This window comes from Nomascus leucogenys, chromosome 5 (genome assembly GCF_006542625.1).
Source record: "Nomascus leucogenys isolate Asia chromosome 5, Asia_NLE_v1, whole genome shotgun sequence".
Classification (NCBI taxonomy): domain Eukaryota; kingdom Metazoa; phylum Chordata; class Mammalia; order Primates; family Hylobatidae; genus Nomascus; species Nomascus leucogenys.
Genome location: NC_044385.1, coordinates 60,415,987 through 60,438,496, shown reverse-complemented (window position 1 = coordinate 60,438,496; position 22,510 = coordinate 60,415,987). Strand labels below are relative to the sequence as shown.

Here is a 22,510-nt window from a genome sequence, read left to right as displayed (position 1 = left end):
ATGGAACAGGACATAGGGTTTATTGAGGATTTAACAGACAGGGTGGTCCAGTAGCAGCAAGCTGGACTGGAAAACTGCTCCCATTTGTAAAAAGCATGCAGGTTATACAGCATTTTCCCTTAGCAACAACTTCCATTTAGCCCAAAACAAAGGGCCTCGATCCCCCATATGGCCTGTGTTCCAAGGGATGGGCCAGGCGCTCCGATGTCCTTCACAGATGTGGACTGAATCTCAGGGTTGGCCACTCCCAGACTCCTCAGCTCAGAAGTCTGAACACACATTCTTCTTGGATCATACAGTCATTCTCAGGGAGTGCCTGTGTTATTGTAGTCAGGTGCATCTTCATACACCAGGTGAGTGTGCTGGGATAAATGTCCACGGACGCTGTTAGTACAACGAAAGGGCACATGGGTTTCCAAGCTCCTCCCCAGCCCGGTGGCTGTGGCAATGCACAGACCCCCCCCCACCCCACCCGCCTCCACAGGTGAAACGTGGTGCCGCGGGCAGAAGATTCGGCTGGAAGTCAGGAAGCCTGAGTCCCAGTGCTAGAACAAATTCCCTCATTACCTGTTTGAATTCGGAAATCTTATCCGGCCCTCTCTGGGCCTGTCTCCGCAAATAGGGAATATAATATTTGCTTAATTATGTCACAGGGTTTTGAGACACTACTGTAGGAATATGGGTGCCAACATTTTGAAACTACATTACTGTGATATGAATAGGAACGTGTAGTAAAGGTGTAGGTGGATATGGTGCCATCATCAAGCCGGCGGTGAGAACAGCACCAGAGTGTGTGGGCAGGACCCATCAGATGACAGCCTGCTAGTGGAACACAGGTCTTCAGGGGAAGCCACTGCAAGTCATAACCTATGAAGTTGTGATGTCAGGAGCACATAAATGCAGAAATAAAAATCAAGAATGAGGCGTTAGATAATAACCTAAAGAAATTCTACCGGAAAAACATATTAACACCTATTTGACTTCTTTGACCCTGACTGCACCAGACCACGCAGGGCGCAGAGCTGCTTGCAACGCTGTGGGGTCGTGTGATCAAGCCTCATCTGGCAGGTGCACACCGGGGAATGCGCGCAGCAGACAGCAGGTTGTTAACAGATTGGAAGGCAAGGATAAGAGCCACATAACATAAAGGAAGGAGCTCTCCTTGTTGGCAAGGACAGAATTATGCCTACCCACATTCAGTTTAATTCCTTGTAACAAGTGAGTGCCCTGGAGTGGGCAACGTTTGGCTGCTGGATGTGACAATTTTTATTTATCAAAAAGATTTCCAAGCCTCAATCTACGGCTCTTTGTTTGCACTTCAGTTTAACTAAATTATCATACGACCAGAAAATCCAGTAGTTTTCATTTCATTTTAATTGGCTTAGTCTGTGTGTCTACTGCTTTTCAGCATCTAATAGGAGGCTGTGCAGTTTCAAATAATATTTAAAAATTACGGAAACGGTTGCCAGCTAGTAGGATGAATTTAATTGCCTCTCGTAGGAAAACAAAATCAGGAATAAAATCAGGATAAACTTCGTCATTCATGGGTAAAAATTATTAAGATAAATCTATTTCGATGGATTCTACTTTATCCTAATGCAGAGGAGAGGATTTATGTAAAGTCAGTGAGTCACAAGATAAATGTGAATCAGCAGAATTCTAATATGTTTGACAAATAATTTTGAAAGGCGTTTTTAGAAGTGTAGCATCACAAAACTGAAAAGCAACCCAGTTTATTAAAACAAAAACCAACTGTAAAGGTGAAACATGTTTTCACAATGGGGTCACATTTCTCAGCTGGACTCAAACAATGACAAAATGGGAAAGTGCCTGCCTCCAGTGTAGAAGGAATTGTGAAGTCCCAGCCTGCATGTAAAATAGAACTAGGCTTTAAAAGAATCGGATAATTACGAAATGACTTACATAAAGTCAGGTGCCTATTTTGTTTTCTATGAGAAGAAACTAATTGGAAATCTTGTGAGAATGGGGATTTGCTGTTGACCAGGGTGGCCCTTCCTTAACGCCTCGTCTCTCTTCTCCTCCCAACCAGCTTGTGCTTGATGCTGAAACTGTGTGCTTACCCAAGCTGGTGCAGGGGACATGGGGTCCCTCTGGAAGCTCACAGAGCCTCTACGAAATCTGTGTGTGTCCAGATGGGAAGCTGTACCTGTCTGTGGCCGGAGTGAGCACCACGTGCCAGGAGCACAGCCACATCTGCCTCTGAGCCGCCTGCATCCTCTCGGTGAGCTGTGCAGTGCCGGCCCCAGATCCTCACACCCAGGGAGCAGCTGCACATCGTGAAAGACTGAGGCAGCGTGGATGGGAAGTAAACGCTTCCAGAGGAACTCAGAAAAAAAAATGTGCCAAAGTGTGTGGACAAAACTACATGATCTCAAAATGCATGTGGACGTGAGACACAACAGTTGAAGAAATGGAAAAGCAATGTGTTTTTCCACTGGATTTTCACCAGAACAATTGCGAATTCTGCCTCGCCTCCCCCTATCTTGTCCGTGTGGGCACACACTCAGTGTTGAGTTGCTGTGTGGAGTTAACGTATGATGCTCCACTGTGGATATCTAATGCCCTGTTGAGAGTAGCCTTGCTCAATACTAAAATGCTCCAAAGTTCTATACAGCATTTCCTTTATAGCATTCAAACCTCACACCCTCCCTTCAGTTTAATGCAAGTCAGTCAGGTTTCACAAGAAAATTTTCAAGTTTTGAAGGGAATTTGAGGTTGATCTGGTTTTCAAGATGTAGTCAAAGGAATAAATCACACAAAATTAAACTTTCTGTATACAGTCAATAAGCAATAAAAATCACCCTCATTTTTCAGATTTCACAGTTTAAGAGTGTCTTACTTTTTTAATCCTCACAAATCTTTGAGGTAGGTATTATTTTTCCCCAAGTTACTGGTGACAAAGGCTCAGGTAGAACAAGTCACAAGGTCACATGGTAACTACTGAAATTAAACCAAAACCTAAATTTGCATAGCTCTTTTCACTTTGAAAAAGTTTCATGTGCTGTGTCCAAAACACCCATCTATGTGATAATTGTACAGATCTTATTTAACAAATAAGGAAACTGACGCCCAAAGAAGTTTTGTCTCTACCAAGATCAAAGGGCTAGTCTGTGGTACTTGCTTCCACATGATAGACAAAAGTCTGGATGTAACTTCATAGAAATAAGACACTCAGAGCTTGTGAAAATGTTTAGTGCCAATTGGCTGTGTAAGTTGCTATAGAAATCAAATAGGACACACTGAACCTCTGAAGACAGGTTCGTTTTGTGTAGGCCATCCACTTACTTTGTCAAATGCCCTCTATCACAAAAAGTGGTGGATTTGTTTTTGTTTTACTTATTATAAGAATCTCCAAACAGGTGTAGGGAGACCAACAGCACTGCAACTTTCTAATGATATGACATATTAATAACTATAAATACAAGCTCAAATTCATTTTCCATAGTCTCAGAATCAAGAGAAAGTACAAAAGTGAATCTCTATTCCTAATGCTTAGTTAAGATGTTCGTTTAACAGCATAGCCTGCTTATAACAACTCCCTGATGTTTAAATGGCCAGAATGCATGAACACTTGAAATTGCAAAATAAAAATACAGTGCTTTGCAAGCAGTTAAGAGGAAACTCAACTCAGTGTAATTCACATTTCGCAGGCGGTTGGGTGCTTTTACTTATAAATTGGTATTTGCCTTTTTCCATTTGGTTGAGTCCTGAGTAAACTGCTTTCTTACTGTGACATTCCTATTGTCATAGTAAATGGTTCCCGGTATTTTGTTCCCTGTTTGTGCGAAATATTTCTTCAAGCCCAGCTGATAAAACACGGGATCACTAAACATTTATAAACTAGCTTGGTTCTCATATTATCTGTCCAAAAATTTGTGCTTAGATGATAAAGTGAGGTAAATAAAAATAGTCAAGTAGAAAGTGTGGAGAACAGAACCTTTTGAATAAAACGTTTAAATTCTATTTTTTTTAATCCTTAGCTATATGGAATAATGTTGAAAGAAGTTGTTACAGATAAATGCATTCTCCACAATAAGGAATTTATCCTTCATTAGAATCAAAGCTTTTAGATGAGCGTATTCTAAAATGCATTACATAAATCTGTCTTATTAAACATATAATTTAAATTTTCATTGAAGGCATACAGTCATGATTATAAACATACATCACAGGGTATATAGACTGATACTCCTATTATACTACATGATTATAGACGATTGAGTGTTGCTACATTAGGGATCTAAAAATAGCACTCATTTCTTTCCCAATTTATGAACTGAGAAGTAGATACAGTCAAAAAGATGAAGATCAAAATCTACTACTATTATGCTTTAATAATAAAGATAGTGGTCCGGGTGCGGTGGCTCACGCCTGTAATCCCAGCACTTTGGGAAGCTGGAGCAGGCGGATCACGAGCTCAGCAGATCAAGACCATCCTGGCTGACACGGTGAAACCCCGCCTCTATTAAAAATACAAAAAATTAGCTGGGCGTGTTGGCGGGCGCCTGTAGTCCCAGCTACTCAGGAGGCTGAGGCAGGAGTTGGCTTGAACCCAGGAGGTGGAGGTTGCAATGAGCTGAGATTGTGCCACTGAACTCCAGCCTGGGCGACAGACTGAGACTCCATCTCAAAAAAGTAAATAAATAAAATAAAAAATAATAATAAAGATAGCTGGTTTGCAGCAAAATGGACTTCCTAATAACTTCACAGCTGAATAAAACACAAACCACTCTGGTCACAGGCAGAACTAAAGGCTCCCAACTTCTATAACCACTACGTGAGGAGGATGGACAGATGCCTTCTCTGAAAGCAGCCAAATTCACATTAAAAGAGTCAAGCCATGTGTGTTGGGTTCCCCCCGCCAACCCCCACTAGGTCATCCAAAAACTTAAGTCTGTGCTCCTATGGGAAACAGGGAATGAGGGTAGAAGCTCTTCTGCAAGGGCAGAATTTTGTGCACGATCATTTTCAGATTGTGTCTGCTTATGCAACTTTGTGTCCCCTTCTTTAATTTGAAACCTCGCCTCTTACTTGGCTTTAACAGTCTTCTTCACATAGTAAATTCCACTTCAAATATGCTTCTATATGCTATTTTCTACCAGCACCATAAATGTCATCCTTGAGATCTACAAAACATTTAAACTACCAAAAATGTCAACTGGCACTAATGAAACAAGTAAATCCTACTCATCCCAAAATCAGACCTGTGAACAACTCAGACCCGTGAACAACTCCTCTTCATTCTGTTAAATACTATTTTAAGATTTTTCCCAAATCATTTTTGGGCTCCCGGCACTCCCTGCTCCGTTAACGAATTGTATGGTGCAAGTTTTTCACTGGTTTCCTCAAGGAGACTATGAACAATTGAGCCATCCTGCTGGGAATGCCCCGTCCCTGTCCCTGGCGCCTCTGCAGCAAAGACCCTGTTGAGGAGTGCAGATGCTGCTCCATCCCTTTCCCAGACTGCACGCTACTCAGGAGCAGCTGATCCAACCACAGTCAACAGCTTCCTTTGTCTTTTTAAAAGAAGCAAACTATGGAAAAGGGTGGGGGAAGCGCAAAATAACAAGATAGTTCAGGTCCAAAATTCCTTATCCTCAATTTCAGTATCTAAAAAGCTTCAAAAAGTGAAAATTTTCAAATAAGTCTGCTGTAAACTATTGGTGGCAAAAGCTGACTCAAATTACGTAAGGCTATTTATCAGGCCTGTGTATTCAATTTAGTGTGAACCCTCATAGACTTCACTGCAGAAATACTAATGCGTTTGATTACAGGTACAGCATGACCCTGATGGGGGCACTTCATTAAAAAGTTATATATAATTGTATTAACTTTCTAAAATCAAATTATGAAGTTTTTTGGTTTTTGGTTTTTTTTTTTTTTTTTTTTTTTTTTTTTTGCCTGGAAAAACACAAAACTCCAACTAGATCAAGGCCAAATGAGGTTTTCTGTGTAAATTTTAATATTCAAAAGCAGTAAAATCTAAATGCTGAATTGAAGCTTCGAAGTAGCAAGTACTTTAAATAAAGCTGAAGACGCAGAATTCAGGTAGCTCCAGAACAGACAGCACTCTTAGCCCTCATCTGCCTAACTCTGAAGACTTGTGCCTCAACTATAAAGATGAAGAACTTGTATCTGTCAGTAATAAAGTGTGAATTAGTCCCAGACATGCAGCTGTCCCTGAGGCAATGGAAATATCAATTCAGCTCTACCTAGAGGAAAAAAATATTTAATGTATCTGTTTCCAAACACATATATACCATATATATCAGCTGATCTGATTCCCTAAAAAGGTGACATAAACTCAATCAATGAGCACCTAAACCTAGTATATAATAAGCACTTTATATTCTATTAATCCTAAAAATCTATAATTCCAGCATGAAAATATACAGAAAAATATTTTCCTAATATTTCCAATAAACACACACATTCACACACATCAAAACTTAATATTAAGATGTTAAGTTTGATTTCCAATGAACTCTTTCTCAGGAAACACCCATTATGATGATTTCATATGTACATTTTGCTTTATTAAAAGTATGGCACTTTATATAACAGCAGAAATAATTACATGATTTCACATCCAGAAGCAATAAAATGTAGAGGTGCAAACATTCCTTATTACCAATAAAACTAAAAAAAGTTTCAACATGTTCTGTAAGCCCTTAATTGCATAAAATATATTTAGCATCATTTACAGCCAGTACACTTACATAAACTAATTATCATTACCTTTCTTTTACATTCTGCAAAAGAAATATGTTAAAGTAAAGAAGTATGGCGAGACAAACATGAATTAAAGGTCAGTTCTGATCATTCATGGGGAAATATAAGCTGATAATTATAAACTACTAGATAACACAATGATTTTAACAATTTTTAATGTTTTTAAAGTTAAAAAAAACTCCACTACGTGCCATATTGAAAGAAAAAGAAAAGGTTGTTTTTTTTTTTTTTTTGAACTGCAGCACCTTTCGACAACAAAAGATTGCATCCTGTTCAACCACACTATATAAATTATAACATTTGTGGAAAATATGTACACACAAACATAAAGCAAGTGTTCTAACAGTTAATAAATGTTGTCTTGGCAAGCAGTTTCCAGAAACAATACTAACATCTGGTAATAAGAACTGCCACCATTTTGAGTTTTCCATTGCTATCTTCGTGAAACAGGAAGCCTGTAAACATAAGATGTTAAAAAAAATTTAAATAAAGATGTAAAGTGCACTCAGTGCACTCTAAAAAGTACTACCTTCACACTCTTAGTCAAGTAATAGGATTAAAATACTGTACCATTTCTTAAATGCACTGAGTACAACATAAAATTACAACCAATTCATAATCAGAGCCAGCTGATAAGAAAATAATGCATCCAAGAGGATCCACTTAAAAAAATGACTACAAAGACTGAATTCCCCTTATGTTTAAACCAATGATATGTCCAGTGTTTCATTAGCTCCTTCAAAAATACCATGTTAAAAACATAAAATTAACTTCATCCTAACCAGAGACATACACAGACTCTTATCTAACAAACTGCTAAGCTTTGGTTATATAAAGTGCAGTTCAATAATGTACCATCCCAATCATTCAAATCCATCCAGCTATTTTGCAGCTCACCATCTTCAAAACAGTTTTCTTTTAGATTCAGTTCAGGTTTTCCATTGGTATTCACGTTCACAACAACTCCAGAATTCTCCAAGAACAATCTGCAATGTGCTTAACAATTCCTAGCTAACTGGCAATGAAGCTTAATGAAGTACAGCAATTTATTCATGCTACAACACATTCAAGATCTACCTTTTTTTTTCGTTAAACACCTTCACACTTTTTGTTGTATAAAATTTTCAAGTTTTATTATGATACAGGCAGTACATTCCATCACCCTCATAGCAACCTCAGAAGTGAACCTGTCATTTGGGATCTGAGGAAAGGGAAGCAAATCAGGGTATCTTGTTTTTAAACTGTCTACACCGTAAGCTTCCAATGTGTGAACATCATTTGTCAGTCCTTCAAGTTGCTGACTATATTCCTCTATTTTCTGAGCAAGTGCAGTTGGTTTTACATCTTTGTCAGACTTTCCCCTCACAGCATAGTCAGCTGCAATCAAAGCTAACTTGGTAGAAAGGTAACATTTAAAACACACCCACTCATTGGCATTTTTATGAAGGTCATTCCTGGCAGCTGAGAAGTTTGCTCTGGCTTGTCTTAGCCATCTGCGTGCTTCCACTGGATTGCCAACCGACTTGAAAGTGGGAGGAACAAAGAACCTTTGAGAGTAAGTCTGTCCAGCTGAAGGGGGGCATTTTTCTTTGTTCTGTTGCTGTCTTTCAGATTTATGGCTCGTTGCTTCTTGATTCCATGAAGTATAGAATCTCTGAAATGAGTACTTGTCTGACTGAAATCGGGATGCTGAGGTTGAAAATGTTCGTCTGGAGGCCCTGTCTGCATTTTGATCTAGAAAAGCCTGTTTTTCTAATCTGTTGATTTCATTCTGCAAATGTTTAAAAACTTCATTGGCAATGTCATGGTTCTCTGGATTTTTGTCAGGATGCCATTTCAAATACAACCGCCTAATAATCTTTTTTCGTTCTGATTCTGGAAGCTTCCATGCTTGCTCCACCACAGATGTCACCTCTTTTAAGATTTCTGGTAAAGAATTAACCTTAAGCTTTTTGGGAGACTGATGTTTGGAAGAAGTCTTGTGGCTCTCTCTACCAGAGAAAAGAGGAGGAATGCTTCTCAGGCCAGGGGCGAGGAACTCGGTGGGGCTGGTTGGCGTAGAAGGAGCACTGTCCCTGCTTTGAGAGCTTTCCTCAGGTCTTGAAAACTTATACAGATCAAGAGAGCTAACTATTTTATATTCACTATAACCAATATCTATCTGATATATCTTTCCTAGAAAACTAGAATTGTCAGCATCTTCTCTTTCAACTTCTTGTACAATAATTGCGTATGTGTATGTTGGCTGGTATGATCCATAGATATCACCACCTTCAGCATCAACAAGGTACCCAACATATTCTCCCGGGTAAAAAACATTCATTGGGTCCATAAGCAGAGTGTAATGAATTTCAGCAGGAATTGGTGTGCCAGGCATTGGAAGTTCCAGTTTTGATGGCTCCGAAGAGTCATATTTCACTCCTAAACTGTCAAGTTTCTCACCAATCCTGTAAATATCATTGCATCCTAGCATAGCAATTAAATATGAAGTGTCAGAAATCAAATTGTCAGTTGCTGATTTAAGAGTCATTGCCAATGCTAACAGGAAATTAATGTCTTTACTGTCTGAATGTTGAATGTAGAGCAAGATGACTGCATTACCAAATCGCTTCAAAAAAGCAAAAGTTTCACTTCTGCTGTGGGGTATAGGATTAAAACCTTTAACTCTTAATGTTGTTTGAAGCTTTTCAAAACAGGATACTTTCAATCCTTCTCTTAGGGCTTTGCAAAGTCTTATGGCTTTTTCTTCATTGGCCAGAAAAGCATTATCATTTTCATGCTTCATAATTCTAATCAGTCCTGTAATGAACTGTTCAGAAGACAAGAGTAACTGCAATCTTCCTTGAAGAGAACACAATGCTCCAAATTGACAGACTTTGGGAGTCTCTTCATCTAATTGTTCTTCAAGTATACTGCTCAATAATCGAGGTCTAAGTTTTTGAGGAAAGAGCATTATCAACTTAGTGTGAAATCCATGGTCTTTCCCTAAGTAGCACTGGCTGAGATCAACCAACATTTGCACACCAATATTCCCCTGGATTCTACTTTTATAATGTGGCGCATCATCAAACACTAAGATGCTTGACTTTACCAATCTACCATCCTGGCTTGGGAGGTAAAGCGCAAGGTCTCGTACATTCTCGAGATCACTCCTCACCTTGACTGAATCATTCTGTAGACTCCTGAACAGACCAGAAACTACTCTCTTAACTGTACGCATTTCATTAGGATCTAACTGTTTGCCCTCAGAATTTTTAAATATGCGGCTCAACACTTCAACGTATTGCTTAGTTGAAATAATATCTTCAGTACCTAAGTGTTTGAACAACTGGTGAAATGTGCCAAGTTCTAAAGGTAGCTTGTACAAATAAGGTTTAAAATCAGATTCATATTCTAGGTTTATGACTACCTCCTCAGGCTTCAGAAGTTTCCAACCATCTTCTACCATCACAAAAGCAACCCCTCGCAACTGAAAACGAAATTCCCTTTTTTCTGCACTGAGGAATTCATATATGCTCCTTAAGACTTTTGCTCTAGTTTTTACCATTTCTTCATCCAAAGTCGTTATGTTGTATATGTTTCTGCAGTTATTGATTACCTTATCAAGAGGAGGATCCAGGTTAACATTAAGCATATTTAAAACTTGTTCAAGCTGTTCTTGTGGACCAAGGTCACTACCTTCTTGTTCTTTAATGCTTAAGGGTGTAGCTTTCTCTGGAAGAATAGGGCAGGATGTCCATAACAGCTGGAGTACATCACATTGCTTGAATTTTGGATTTACCTGTGCTCCATTGAACTTTATAAGAGGGAGTGTTCCATTTACCTCTTGATATTGAGGATGAAATCTAATGAATTCTGCAGGGGCCCGCTCAGGACATAAGAATGGTATTAAAGATAGTTCTTTCAGAAAATTTCCAGATAACAAATCCATTCGTTCTTGGAATATATGATGCAGAAGGATATCAACTGTATTTTGCAATGTTTCTTTGGACCAGTTTTCTGTATTAGCCCTCACACTGATTTCCTTAGCAAATTGTAACAACTGCTGCTGAGAAAGTATGTATTTTAGTCCAATATTTCTTAAGAAGTCCACCCAGGATGTCATAAATGTAACATGATTTTTGGGTTTTATAAGTTGTTCCAATTTCTTAAAGAAATCATTAGGAATAAACAATTTTTCAGGAAGCATAACTTCAAAAACTCTCACAGTTCTATCATAGAAATGCTTTGCTTGCTTTAGTCTACTGTTAGCATCATGGATTATCAATAAACCTTCCAGTTTTTCAAAAAGTTGTTCCTTAATCTCTGATAATTCCTCAGCACTTGATAATCTATTCTTAAGGTAGATCAAGTGCTCTAATTTTGCATCATAAGAGAGATTTTCAATTTTTGGTAAGAGGTGTTTCAAATATACCTCAAGATCATCTACAGGTACACAACCAATCACCTCATATAGTTCTTTTAAGTGTATTTTTTCTTCAAGAAATGCAGATGATGATGATTGTGTCCATTTTTCCACTTCAGCTGAAGGGATACTTTTTGTAAGTACATAGCATGTTCCAAATTTTGCAATGCTCACATAGCGGCCACTGATGGATTTATAGCACGGAAGTGACTTTAAAATTTTTATATCATCTTGGGACATCAAATGATTCAAATTGCAGTTGAAATACATCAAAAGTGCCTCAAAATCATTTTCTACTAATTTTTCTGTTCTAAATGTTGAAGTTTGGACCATATAATGTAGAGCCTTCAAGATGCTTGTGGGGCTCTCTATATTTGCTGTGTGACATGACAACAAAGGAACAAATGCACTGTCTTTGGAACAGATTTTGTTCAAAGCAAGCTGAATACAGCCAGCTTTCATTAGAGCATGAAAAACTTTATCACTCTGGGCATTTGGAAAAACTGCAATGTGCATAAGGCTGAGAGGAAGCAGAACATCTCCTTCAGGAACCACAAGCTGGTTGGCTGAAACAGTAAACTTTGTTCCTGGAAGCAATGCCCAGTCTTTTAGAGTATCAACAACAATGTCAAATGTTGGTTTTGTTTCTTCCTGATCTTCTTTCACACTTACAGATTCGCTGATAAAATGCCATGCATTCTTAAGCCAAGACTCACTTGCAAAATTGTCTTTCCACTTTGTGCAACTTTTGGTCTTATATTCTCGAGGCAACACAGAGGATAACAAATCAGCAAAGCTGGAAATGTCAAACACTTTTGCAACTTTACAGTTCAGTAAAATATTACTATATTTCAAATATAATGTATTCATAAACAAGTCTTTGCGGGATGGAATCAATTCATGATATGTTGTTAGAAACTTGGGTCGTTTTGCATCAAAAGTTTGCAAAACACTGTCCAGTGTAATGAGAAGGGGCAATCCCTCAACTTCAATCTCATTTTCTTCTGCATCTTTAAAACAATAATCAACTAAAAGTTTTAAACTATGAAAAAGTTTTAGATTAGTCTGCTGCAGACGACAAGGCAGCTTCCCAATATGGCAATTAGTGTCAGGAGAGGAAAATGTCATTAAAAAAGATCTGATATCAGCAGGGGTCACATAACTAACAGGAATATCTGCATCTATAAGACAGTGGTAAAGATTAGCAGTTTCATCACAGTTATAAACCAAGTTGAAACCAATTTCTAAAAGGAGATGTTTCAGCCTATAGACATTCTCTGCTACTGTTTTGCGTGTGGTGATATTATAATCTGCATTTTTAAGGTGTTGCAATTCATCCTGTAGTAAATTGTCAAAAAATGGTCTAGTTTTATTTGAAGTAGACATATTGATCCAAGTAATTATAACTGCAGAGTGCAAGTCAGAGCCATCAATATTTGGAGCCCGCACAACAGGTAAAAGACGTTTCATGTCTTCGTGAATGCAATTGTAAAGTGCTTTCACTAGACAATATAAATCTGGCTGTAGATCAAGACGGTTAACTGGGAAAAATGATAAAAACTTCTTTAAAGTGTCCTTTACAACATGAATAGGGGTGTTCTGTAACACTGATAATGTTGGATCAGAACCAGGGAAATACCGTTTTTTTAACTGTATTAGCAGTTCAACATATGCAGGCGCTATTAATGCTGTCATTAAACTGTTATTCCAGTCACTTCGAACACCAACTCCATTATCATCACGCCACAGGTTCCTTCTGGCTGAATCCAGTGCAAAGTGGCCATTCACATGAAATGGCAGCCCAGTCTCCAAAGAGAGAGGCAAAAAACAGAAGGCCCTGTGGGGTTTTTTATAGTTGTGAGTAATGCAGGCAGCTACTCCACCACGTGGGAAAAGAGTAATATCTTGGTTCTTGTGAGCTGATATGACACTCTTAGATACTTTCTCCATACTTGAAAAGCCTGATCTATTACAAATTAGCCACGTAGTAAGATTTCCTTCAGAGTCCTCAGTATCCATAGTATAGGTTATTTGTTGAACTGGTATGTCTTTGAGCTGCCTCTTTTTAGTAACACTATCAATTACAGATGCATGAAATTGTTTCCTTTTCAATCTGTCTCCATCTGTGATTTTGCCCTTTACTGAATACAGCACATTTAGAGCTCCAGTACTTTTATCTATTTCACAAATAGAAATTTTTTCCATGTGATTAAGAAACATTAGAAGTTCTGCCCCATCTGAGCGCAGTTTGTCCAAAAGATTCTGGACCATCCTGTCTGATGCTGGAACGGACGAAATTTCCGAAACTTTTGCCATTTCTGCATTACGAAGAGGAAATCTGAACATTGTGCAATTATCCAGTTTAAAATGGGTTCCCAGATAAAGATCCAGAACATCTGAGAACTGTGTCCTAAAATCTGCATCCAAATCTCTAAACATGCGTCCAGGACTAATGGATGTGGCCCCTGGTGCATATCTGGCATGAGGATCAAAAATACACAGGATGTCATTGCCAGAAATAAAAGATGGGCAGTCTGTGATATGATACACAGAATTGAATCCTATTCCATATTGTCCAGTTTTATAAGGATTTCCTTCTTTCGTGCCTTTTCCAAGATTCTGAATTCCTCTAACATCATCTTCTGTAAATGGCTGGTTGTTGTACACACAAAGTGCTGGCCCTTGCAATGGGGCCCACTTATCATCAAATATTCTATCAACTGGATGCTGTCTAGGATCAAACACAAAACAGATTTCTGTCGCCTTTGCATCATCAGCATTTTGAAGAAGCTCTTTCAACATTTCCTTTTCAGAAGGATATGCATTAAGGATGCTCTTAATTCTGCTGGTCAATTTTTCTTTCTGCCCAAATTCTGTGCCAAGTGTTGTAAAACAGACATTGGATGCATATCTTTCTAAGGCTTTGTGTCGCTTTGGGACTGCTCCTAGTTTTACTGCTACTTCCCTGGGTATGTCAGCATGACAGTATTTTACAGTGGTATCCTTTACTTTTATCCAAGGGCAATCATTGTAGCATAACGATTTAGCAGGGAGAAGCATAAGATTAGTATCTGGCAATAATATCTTGCCATAATTTTTCTCACAAAATTCTTGTTTCTTTTCTCTAATGAGACTCCATATTCCTTCACTGATTATTCGTCGGCAAAGCTGAAAATTCTCTTCTGTTATTTGCTTTGTTCCTCTTTCTTGATCAATAGATTCCAAAACAAGAGCAAAATCTTCAACAGTGAATGACTGCCTCACACCCACACTTTCAAAAAGTTCGCGGAAATTATTTTTATATTTATTAGGCAACTGATAAAGGTATGGTGCCGCCTCAAAATTTAAATGAAAAGAAACCTTTTCTGAGTCAACATATGTATTCTCAACTAGAATGAAACTAAAAGGTTTTAACTTATCAATAATTGATATCTTAGTGATTTCATTTTGCATCAAGGCTTCATGAAGGTATTTGTAGCAAGCATTGGTGATATTCTCCTGGTACAGTGTAATTCCATCATCAACTGATTTTGCTACTTCTTTCAACTGGTTTATAACCAGATCAACTGTTGGCTTCTTGAGTAATCCCAAAAACTCTTTAACAGCCAATGACACTGAACCACAACCTCTAAAGGAATGGGAGTTTTCATTTAGAATTGGTTGCAAAAGACAAACTATATCTTGATGTTCAGCTGTATAAAGGTCAGTTGCTGCAAACATGGTTTCAGGCTTAAAACTGTTACCTTTCCAGTCCAAAGAAAAACCTGCTGGTTTTGTCAGAAATGGAAGGAAGGGGATTGTCTGATATTTTGCAGCAAAATCCTTTGCTCTAGGATCCCTTATTTTTAGTTTCTCATCAATAAGACTCAATAAGATACTACTTCTTAGGCATGCAGCAACATGATCACTTTTATTAATTTCAGCTACTGACACTGCACGTTCTAGCATGTCATCCCATAAAATATCATCTTTTGCCATACCTAACTGAACTAGTTTAATCAAAATAATAGGATTGAGATAATCCTGAGTAGAACCATAAGGGAATCTTCCATCTTTAATATCAAATAACTTTGCAACTCGTCCTTCAGGGTGGATCAATCTTGATGGCAAAACCAAAGGATGCCCCTCCAAGGAACAAGGAATACATGGAGTAACACGAAGAATTCCTGAAAACTCATCAACTTTTTCATTTAGAACAAAAATCATTAACGGATCTCTAAGTTCTGCTTCAATTTCTTGAATATTTGGAAAAAACACTTCAGAAAAAAACTGTTTCTCTGAAAATGTGTTTTCAAGTAGTATCTGTTTGCAGCCAGCTTCTTCAAATCCTAATTTTACTGAAGAAGGAAGTTCAACAGCACAGAGGTTTTTGGACCCAGTCTTCTTGAGGTATTTCAAAAATATCTTGAAGGCTGCTGAACCAACATCTCTTCTTTTAAGTATAGAGTCATCTAGAAATCTTACATTCTTCATGGAAACCCAAGTAGATCCATCAGAGAAGACTTTGGTCAATTCTTTCCCTTTTCCATGAGCTATATCTTCATAAAATCCTTGGCAAATAACAGAAAAATCATCATGAACTAAATCAGGATCGGGCCACACTGCATAGTAAGTATAATCCATTAGCTCCCCACTAGTGGCCAGGTCCCGTAAGACACTCAGTGCCTGTAAGTAAGCTTTCACAATAACATGTCTCATGAACGTGGTATTCCATCGTCCTTTTGTATCTGTTTTCCAGATTTCTTTCCTATTTGATGTAACAGCAAAGCACCCATTGATATGAACTGGCAAGCCTGTTTTTATTCGTAAAGGTAAATAGCAAAACACCTCTCCAATGTGTGGTTTCACAGTCCACTTCTGCTCCTGGATTTCTGACAGCTGAACTCCTACTGCCCCACATGGAACCAGTCCTAGTCTTCTTCCACTCTCACTCAGGGAAAACTTCAGAGCCTCTCCTGTGTCCATGCAAGTACACAGAAGCCACGTGGTACACTCTACTGTTTTTTGTGACAACTCATCTGATGGCTTTTTTGATTGGCCAGACTTAGCCATTTCAAAGAGAGCAGCTGGGTCATCATCTGGACCTCTAAAAAGTGGCGACTGTAAATCAGCAATCCTTCTGAACACATGGTGAAATTCTTCCACTGTGATCTGAAGAATGCAAGATGATTTTGGTTCATCACTGGGAAGCTTTTTATTACTGCTGCTACAAGTCTTCATGAGCTTAGCAGCCTCTTTTAAAACACTTAAGACAGGTGTGTTCAATGCTTTGGAAGAGCAGGACTTTTTTTTAATTATTACTGTATCTTGTGCTAAGCTGGGGTTGGTTTCCTCAATTTTCAAGTACTTCAAATACATTGACTTTACACTCTGAGTGAAAATGATAAGCCTGTGTCCACAGAGACTAAATTCATCCACAAGAGAATAAATATCTGCTGTATTGTAGCAGGTACTACTAACTTCACTCACTTTTGCTTCCTGTTGAGTTCTAAAGGACAGTCGGAAAAGAGTTCCATTATAGCTGTAAGGTGCTTCTACTGTCAAAGGTAACTGACAGCCAAATACATCTATAAATGGTTTGAACTGATTAGGAAATTTTCTAAGTCTTTTCTGTTGTTTACTCCAATTAATTTTGATCCCAGGATTGGATTTGTCTTTAATGTGTTTACTGATATGATTTATGTTTGGATCGAACATTATCATGAATTCCCGACTCATAATGATAGGAATATCAGTGATATGGTACACAGAATTAAATCCAAGACCAAATTTTCCAACTTTGTCAACTTCTCCCCTTTTTAAAGATTCTCCTAACCTAGTTATGTTCACAAAATCTGAATCTGAGAATTGAGAATTGTTGAATGACCATAAAGCAGGTCCATGACAAGCTGCCATCCCTGGGTCTAGGAGATTCTCTCTTATGTCCATATTTCTTCTCATATCAATCAAGAAACTGCATTCTGTTGCATTTGCATCATCAGCATTTTGAAGCAGTTCTTTAAAAATATCTGACACTGAAGGGTATTCTTCCAGAATATTTTTAATTCTTACAGTAAGTGGCTCTCTTTGTCCTGACTGCTCAAATCCCATGTTTTCAGGATTTATCAGTCTTGTACTAAGGCATGGAACTTTTAGCCATTCTGCAGTTTTCATGGGTATGTCCTCATGCACCAAAATGATTGGTTCCACAGAATCCTCAAGTAAGTCATTAAGGTCATCAACTTTAATGTCACAATAACAGCATTCGTGAATTGGCTTCATGATAAGTTTAGAAGGATTTTTGCTATGATGTATAGGAACTGGTGTGTTGGGGCTTGCTGGAATCTGATTGCTATACAGCCATCTGATAATATTCAACATAAGATGAAGATTTTGTTTGCTGTCCTGTTCACTGAGATCTTGGTCACTTTTGAGATATATCTTCTGAATAACCATGGAAATATGATCTGATGTCAACTCCTCTATTGAACCACAGACCTTAAATAGTTGGTGGAATTTTGCCATGGTTTTAGGTACATTATGCAAATAAGGCTGAAGGTCAAGATCATGGGTTGGTTTAATCACAGCCTGGGCAAGTGGACAAAACTTTTTGCCAGTCCAAACCCATGGAAATTTTAAGGCTTTAAAAGAATCTTTCCCTTCATTTAGATGATCATGCATGAATCCGTAAATTTCAAGCAAAATATGCTGGAATTGATAGTAGTCTTCATCACTAAAGGTTTTTGAAGTATACCAATCAACAACAATCTTAAAGTGTTTTAAGACAGCACTAATGCTAGGTTTTGTGAAGATCCCTAATGCTTTTTCCAGGTTTACATGGATACTTTCAACAAGAGGAAGTGAGGAGCCAGTGAGAATTGCATGGCCTACGTCACACATATCTGGTGGTGCACAGAGATTACAGAGATCTCCTTTCCAGACCAAAGAGCCTGGATAATTTGGAGGCCTTTCCTTGCAGGCTGGAACCCATTTTATTTTCTTCAATGTCATCTTTCCTTCAGATGATTGCAACAGTGTGTGATTCTTATTTAAAACCAGTAACAGGGTTTTGGCTTTCTTCAGAAGAACATCTTGATCTGGACAAGCACTGACCTGTAAGGCTTCAATTTTTTTTGCCACTTGCACAACATCCTTTTCTTTGAGACTGGCTTCGTTTTTTAAACCAATCTGTCTCAAGGAGTGAAGAATATCTGGTGAGGTAAAAACTGAGGGTGGGAAATAGGTTCCTTCTTCATTACAAAAGAGATCCTTTAGTACTTCTATATCAGGGTCAAAGAGTTCGCCAGCTGATACCATCTGTTCCTGTGATATCTGGATGAATTTTAATGGTGTTAACCACTCAAGCACATTTGGATTCTCATTTTTAAGAGAAGATAGATTCTCAAGGACCCATAACATAAACTGTGTTACCTCTTCATGTGAATAAAATGCATTTTCAATATCTTTTAAAACAAGCTTTAAGCAGCTAGTGGTCTTTAACTGTTCTATTTTCAACATGTTTGCCAGACGAATAGTAGCTTCATCACTACTGTCTATTACTGAAATAGAAAGTCGCAGATCTGCTGGGAGTTTGGCAGTATGGTGTAAGACTTTACAACCTTTCAATTTTGTATAAGAGGAAATTCCCTGACCAGAAGAATGGTTAATGCGCTTGAATATTGCCAATTCTTGAATAATTCTTTTCTCTTTCTCACTGCTATCAGTTAAACTAGCCAAGAACTTCCTCAGGGCATCTTTGTGTGTTGGAAGTAGTGAAGTTATTTGATTGCACAATTTCTGCAATGGCATCTTCTCCATTATCTGCAAAACAGCACTTGGTAATGGTGAATGAATATATTTTTTAATAAGCGGATGTTGTATAGATGCATCTAATTTTTTAAGGACAAACCCTCCAAGTTTTTGTACAATGTCTGCTAAAAATTCTGGAAGCTGTGCTTCAGATTCATCGTCTAAAATGACTAATGATGGAATCCTGAGTCTAATGAGTTCCACACATGTCTGACCTTCCTCTAGTATAGTTCTGGGGATAAGTGGCATCTCATCAAATAAAGTCAAATCCTCTGAAAAATGTATATAAAGATTTTTCCAAACCATCTTAAGCCATGAAACAGATGGGTGATTTCTGTTTTCATCAAATGGATACCATTGAACAATCAATTCTCTGCCAGGCCAGAATGTATTCATTACTTCCTTGATAAGACGTGCAAATCGTTCTGGATTTAGAAGCTGCAGCTGAGTACATGGTCTTCCTGTAAATCATATACAGAAATGTCATAAATACATATAATTCTACTACAACAGCTTTCTATTCTCACAAATAAGACAGTATTGGAAAGTTCTTTTTTTTTTTTTTGATGGAGTCTTGCTCTGTCACCCAGGCTGGAGCGCAGTAGCACAATCTCCGCTCACTGCAAGCTCCACCTCCCGGGTTCACGCCACTCTCCTGCCTCAGCCTCCCAAGTAGCTGGGACTACAAGGGCCCGCCACCACACCCGGTTAATTTTTTTGTATTTTTAGTAGAGACGGGGTTTCACCATATTAGCCAGGATGGTCTCAATCTCCTGACCTCGTGACCCACCCACCTCGGGCTCCCAAAGTGCTGGGATTACAGGCATGAGCCACCACGCCCGGCCAGTACCGGAAAGTTTTCTAAGAGTTGGAAGTATATGTAAAAATTCAGCAAAACTGGGCTAAAATAATTTTTAAATAATAATAGTGATAGAAAATCTATATATAAATCCATATTTACAATAACCTGTGACAAAAATAATTCTGCCTGGAAAATGCTTACTTTAAATAAATACACAAAATGCATTTAAATATGTTTTTTAAAGTATCCTATAATGTTCTGCAAATGAAATCAACATGGAAAACAATGTTTAACACTTATTTGCCCACAAATAAAAACACCAAGGAAAAATGCAGATAAAATTTATATAAGAATCTTTTTATTTAAAGGTAAAAATTGATACACAACCCCAATAAAGGCTGAGTATCCCTTATCTGAATGCTTGTGACCAGAAGTGTTTTGGATTTTGGACTCTTTTGGACTTTGGAAAATTCACATTGTACTTACCAGCTGAGCATTCCAAATCCAAAAATCTGAAATCCAAAGTGCTCCAATGAGCATTTCTTTTGAGTGTCATGTAGATACTTGTTTCAGATTTTGGAAGATTTGGGGTTTCAGATTTTTGGGTTAGGGACACCCAACCTGTATGAAGGATGTTTTCTGTTAACTTCAAGTTTCCAGGAGCCACACAGCTGCATGACCTACAGAGAAGGTCATGAAGTCAGCACACAGAGGCTGGAGTCTCAGTTGCAGCTGACCAGCACTTTCTGAAGCTGAGGCAGCAATGAGACTTACATGGTTTCCTTTCAACAACTAAACAGATGTCTAATTTAAGTGCCATTTCATCTTTCTGGGACTGGAATTCTCTCATTTGGAAAAATAATGGGGATGAGATTCTAGATCTAAAGACTGCTCTATATTTATGCCCAAATACAGAGCATATTTACAACTTTTTCAAAGTACCCTTTATCTAGCTACTTATTATTAAAGTGTGCTCTTCAGGGCCCCGGGATTTTTGCAGAAATACTTTGGAGGCAACAAAGGGAGCACGTGGGGCAGTGCTGTGAAGGCAGCAGAACAGCTCCGCTTTTGGATGTCTGATGAACTAGAACACTAAGAACATATTTGCTTGGGTTGAAGGGGGCAGTTTTTACTGATTTTAACCACTGGCCTAGAAATTAACATTTTCTTTCTAAGTGAATTTAGTATTTCAGAGTATAACATTTATAATATCAGTAGGAACAAAATGAAAAAAAAAAAAAACACCATACATCTATAGGTATATTTTTCCCAGAGAAATAAAGAACATCTCAAATTCGATCTCATATAGATACTAACATTCAATATTCTCCCTATGTACATATGACTTCTAGACTCTTGAAAGAGTGGCAAGGCACAGTGGCTCACGTCTGTAATCCCACCACTTTGGGGTGCCAAAGCGGGTGGATCACGAGATCAGGAGTTCAAGACCAGCCTGGCCAAGATGGTGAAACCCATCTCTACTAAAAATACAAAAATTAGCCAGGCATGGTGGCAGGCACCTGTAGTCCCAACTACTCAGGAGGCTGAGGCAGAGAACTGCTTGAACCTGGGAGGCAGAGGTTGCAGTGAGCTGAGATTGCGCCACTGCACTCCAGCCTGGGCGACAGAGCAAGGCTCCGTCTCAAAAAAATAAAAAATAAAATAAAAAGAGCAAGTTTGGAAAATATTATAAGAGGAATCCCGCCTCAGGCTCTGGAAACTTTTGCATATTGTTACTTTTTTATCCAAGAAAGCATACCCTTATTTCAGAGGCTTACGTATAAAAAAGATGACTTTATCTTCTACCAAGAAATTGCCTTTCATGTAACAATAAGACATTTAAAAATTACTGCCATAGAAATTTAAGCAAGGGCACACTTTTGCAACTTTAGGAAGGTGTCAATACCCAAATTCAGAATATTTTTCAGTTTCTACATTGTGTGATTTAAGATAATTCAAGCAGCAATATTTAAGAAATTACAAAATCTTGTCAGCAGCTTGACTAGTATAGCCTGTTTGATCTGTAAGTCTTATTAAAATATAATTTTACAACATTGTTCTTTAAAAATGCTCACCGAATCAGATTTAACTATAATGGAATATTCAAATCATAAGGCAAGGATATAATACTAGAGATACAAAAAAAGAGTTAGAAATTAAAATTCAAAACACTCAGAAAACAAAAAATTAAATATATACCACTTTGTGCTCTATGTTAATAACTGCCATGACATGCATCCATAGATAATCTTACCCAATATCCTTGCATGAAATTTGGCAATTTATAAAACATATACCTACCTTCAGGAAAATTATCTCATCTAAGGTATAAATTAAATGCCAACAAAACACACACACACACACACACTACATGTAACATGCAACTAACGCATCTGTCATGCTCAACTGAAAAAAACATGAAAGAAAATAAAGGAGAGAGAAAATGAAATAAGACACCAGTATACGTACATTAAGTCAGTTCAATCTGAAGTCCTGAATTCTATCCATTGTATTTAAGACATTCAGCTTTTTAGTTATAAATGTTAACACAGAAACAAGTCTCCATGTCCTGGGTTAGAAAGCCATAGAAATTGTAAAGCACCTCTAATAGGATCAGCAAAATAATTTTTGTAGCAGTTTAATAAATGAAATGGTTTTTGTAGCCTTAAAAATTATCAGCACTGTCTACAGAGGTTAGCTACAGTACTGAAATTATTCCATGAGGCAGAAAGGTTTAAACAATTACCAAATTTAACTTAGAA

The 22,510-nt window shown here is 37.9% G+C and overlaps 2 protein-coding genes across 6 annotated transcripts in view; one reads left to right on the top strand and one right to left on the bottom strand.

The window, feature by feature from the left end:
- SGCG (sarcoglycan gamma) overlaps positions 1-2,836 on the top strand; it is a 150,526-nt gene extending 147,690 nt beyond the window's left edge. For all 3 annotated transcript variants that reach the window (XM_030813245.1, XM_030813246.1, XM_030813247.1), the window contains one exon: positions 2,051-2,836. In XM_030813245.1, the coding sequence (XP_030669105.1) occupies positions 2,051-2,224 (174 nt within the window). In that variant the 3' untranslated portion in view covers positions 2,225-2,836. The remainder of the gene's footprint in view (positions 1-2,050) is intronic.
- A 3,695-nt stretch (positions 2,837-6,531) lies between these two features.
- The window catches only part of SACS (sacsin molecular chaperone), a 113,672-nt gene continuing 97,693 nt past the window's right edge, over positions 6,532-22,510 (bottom strand). For 2 of the 3 annotated variants that reach the window (XM_030813241.1, XM_030813242.1), the window contains one exon: positions 6,532-19,407. In XM_030813241.1, coding sequence (XP_030669101.1) covers positions 7,853-19,407 — 11,555 coding nt within the window. In that variant the 3' untranslated portion in view covers positions 6,532-7,852. The remainder of the gene's footprint in view (positions 19,408-22,510) is intronic. The other variant, XM_030813244.1, reaches the window with a different exon arrangement.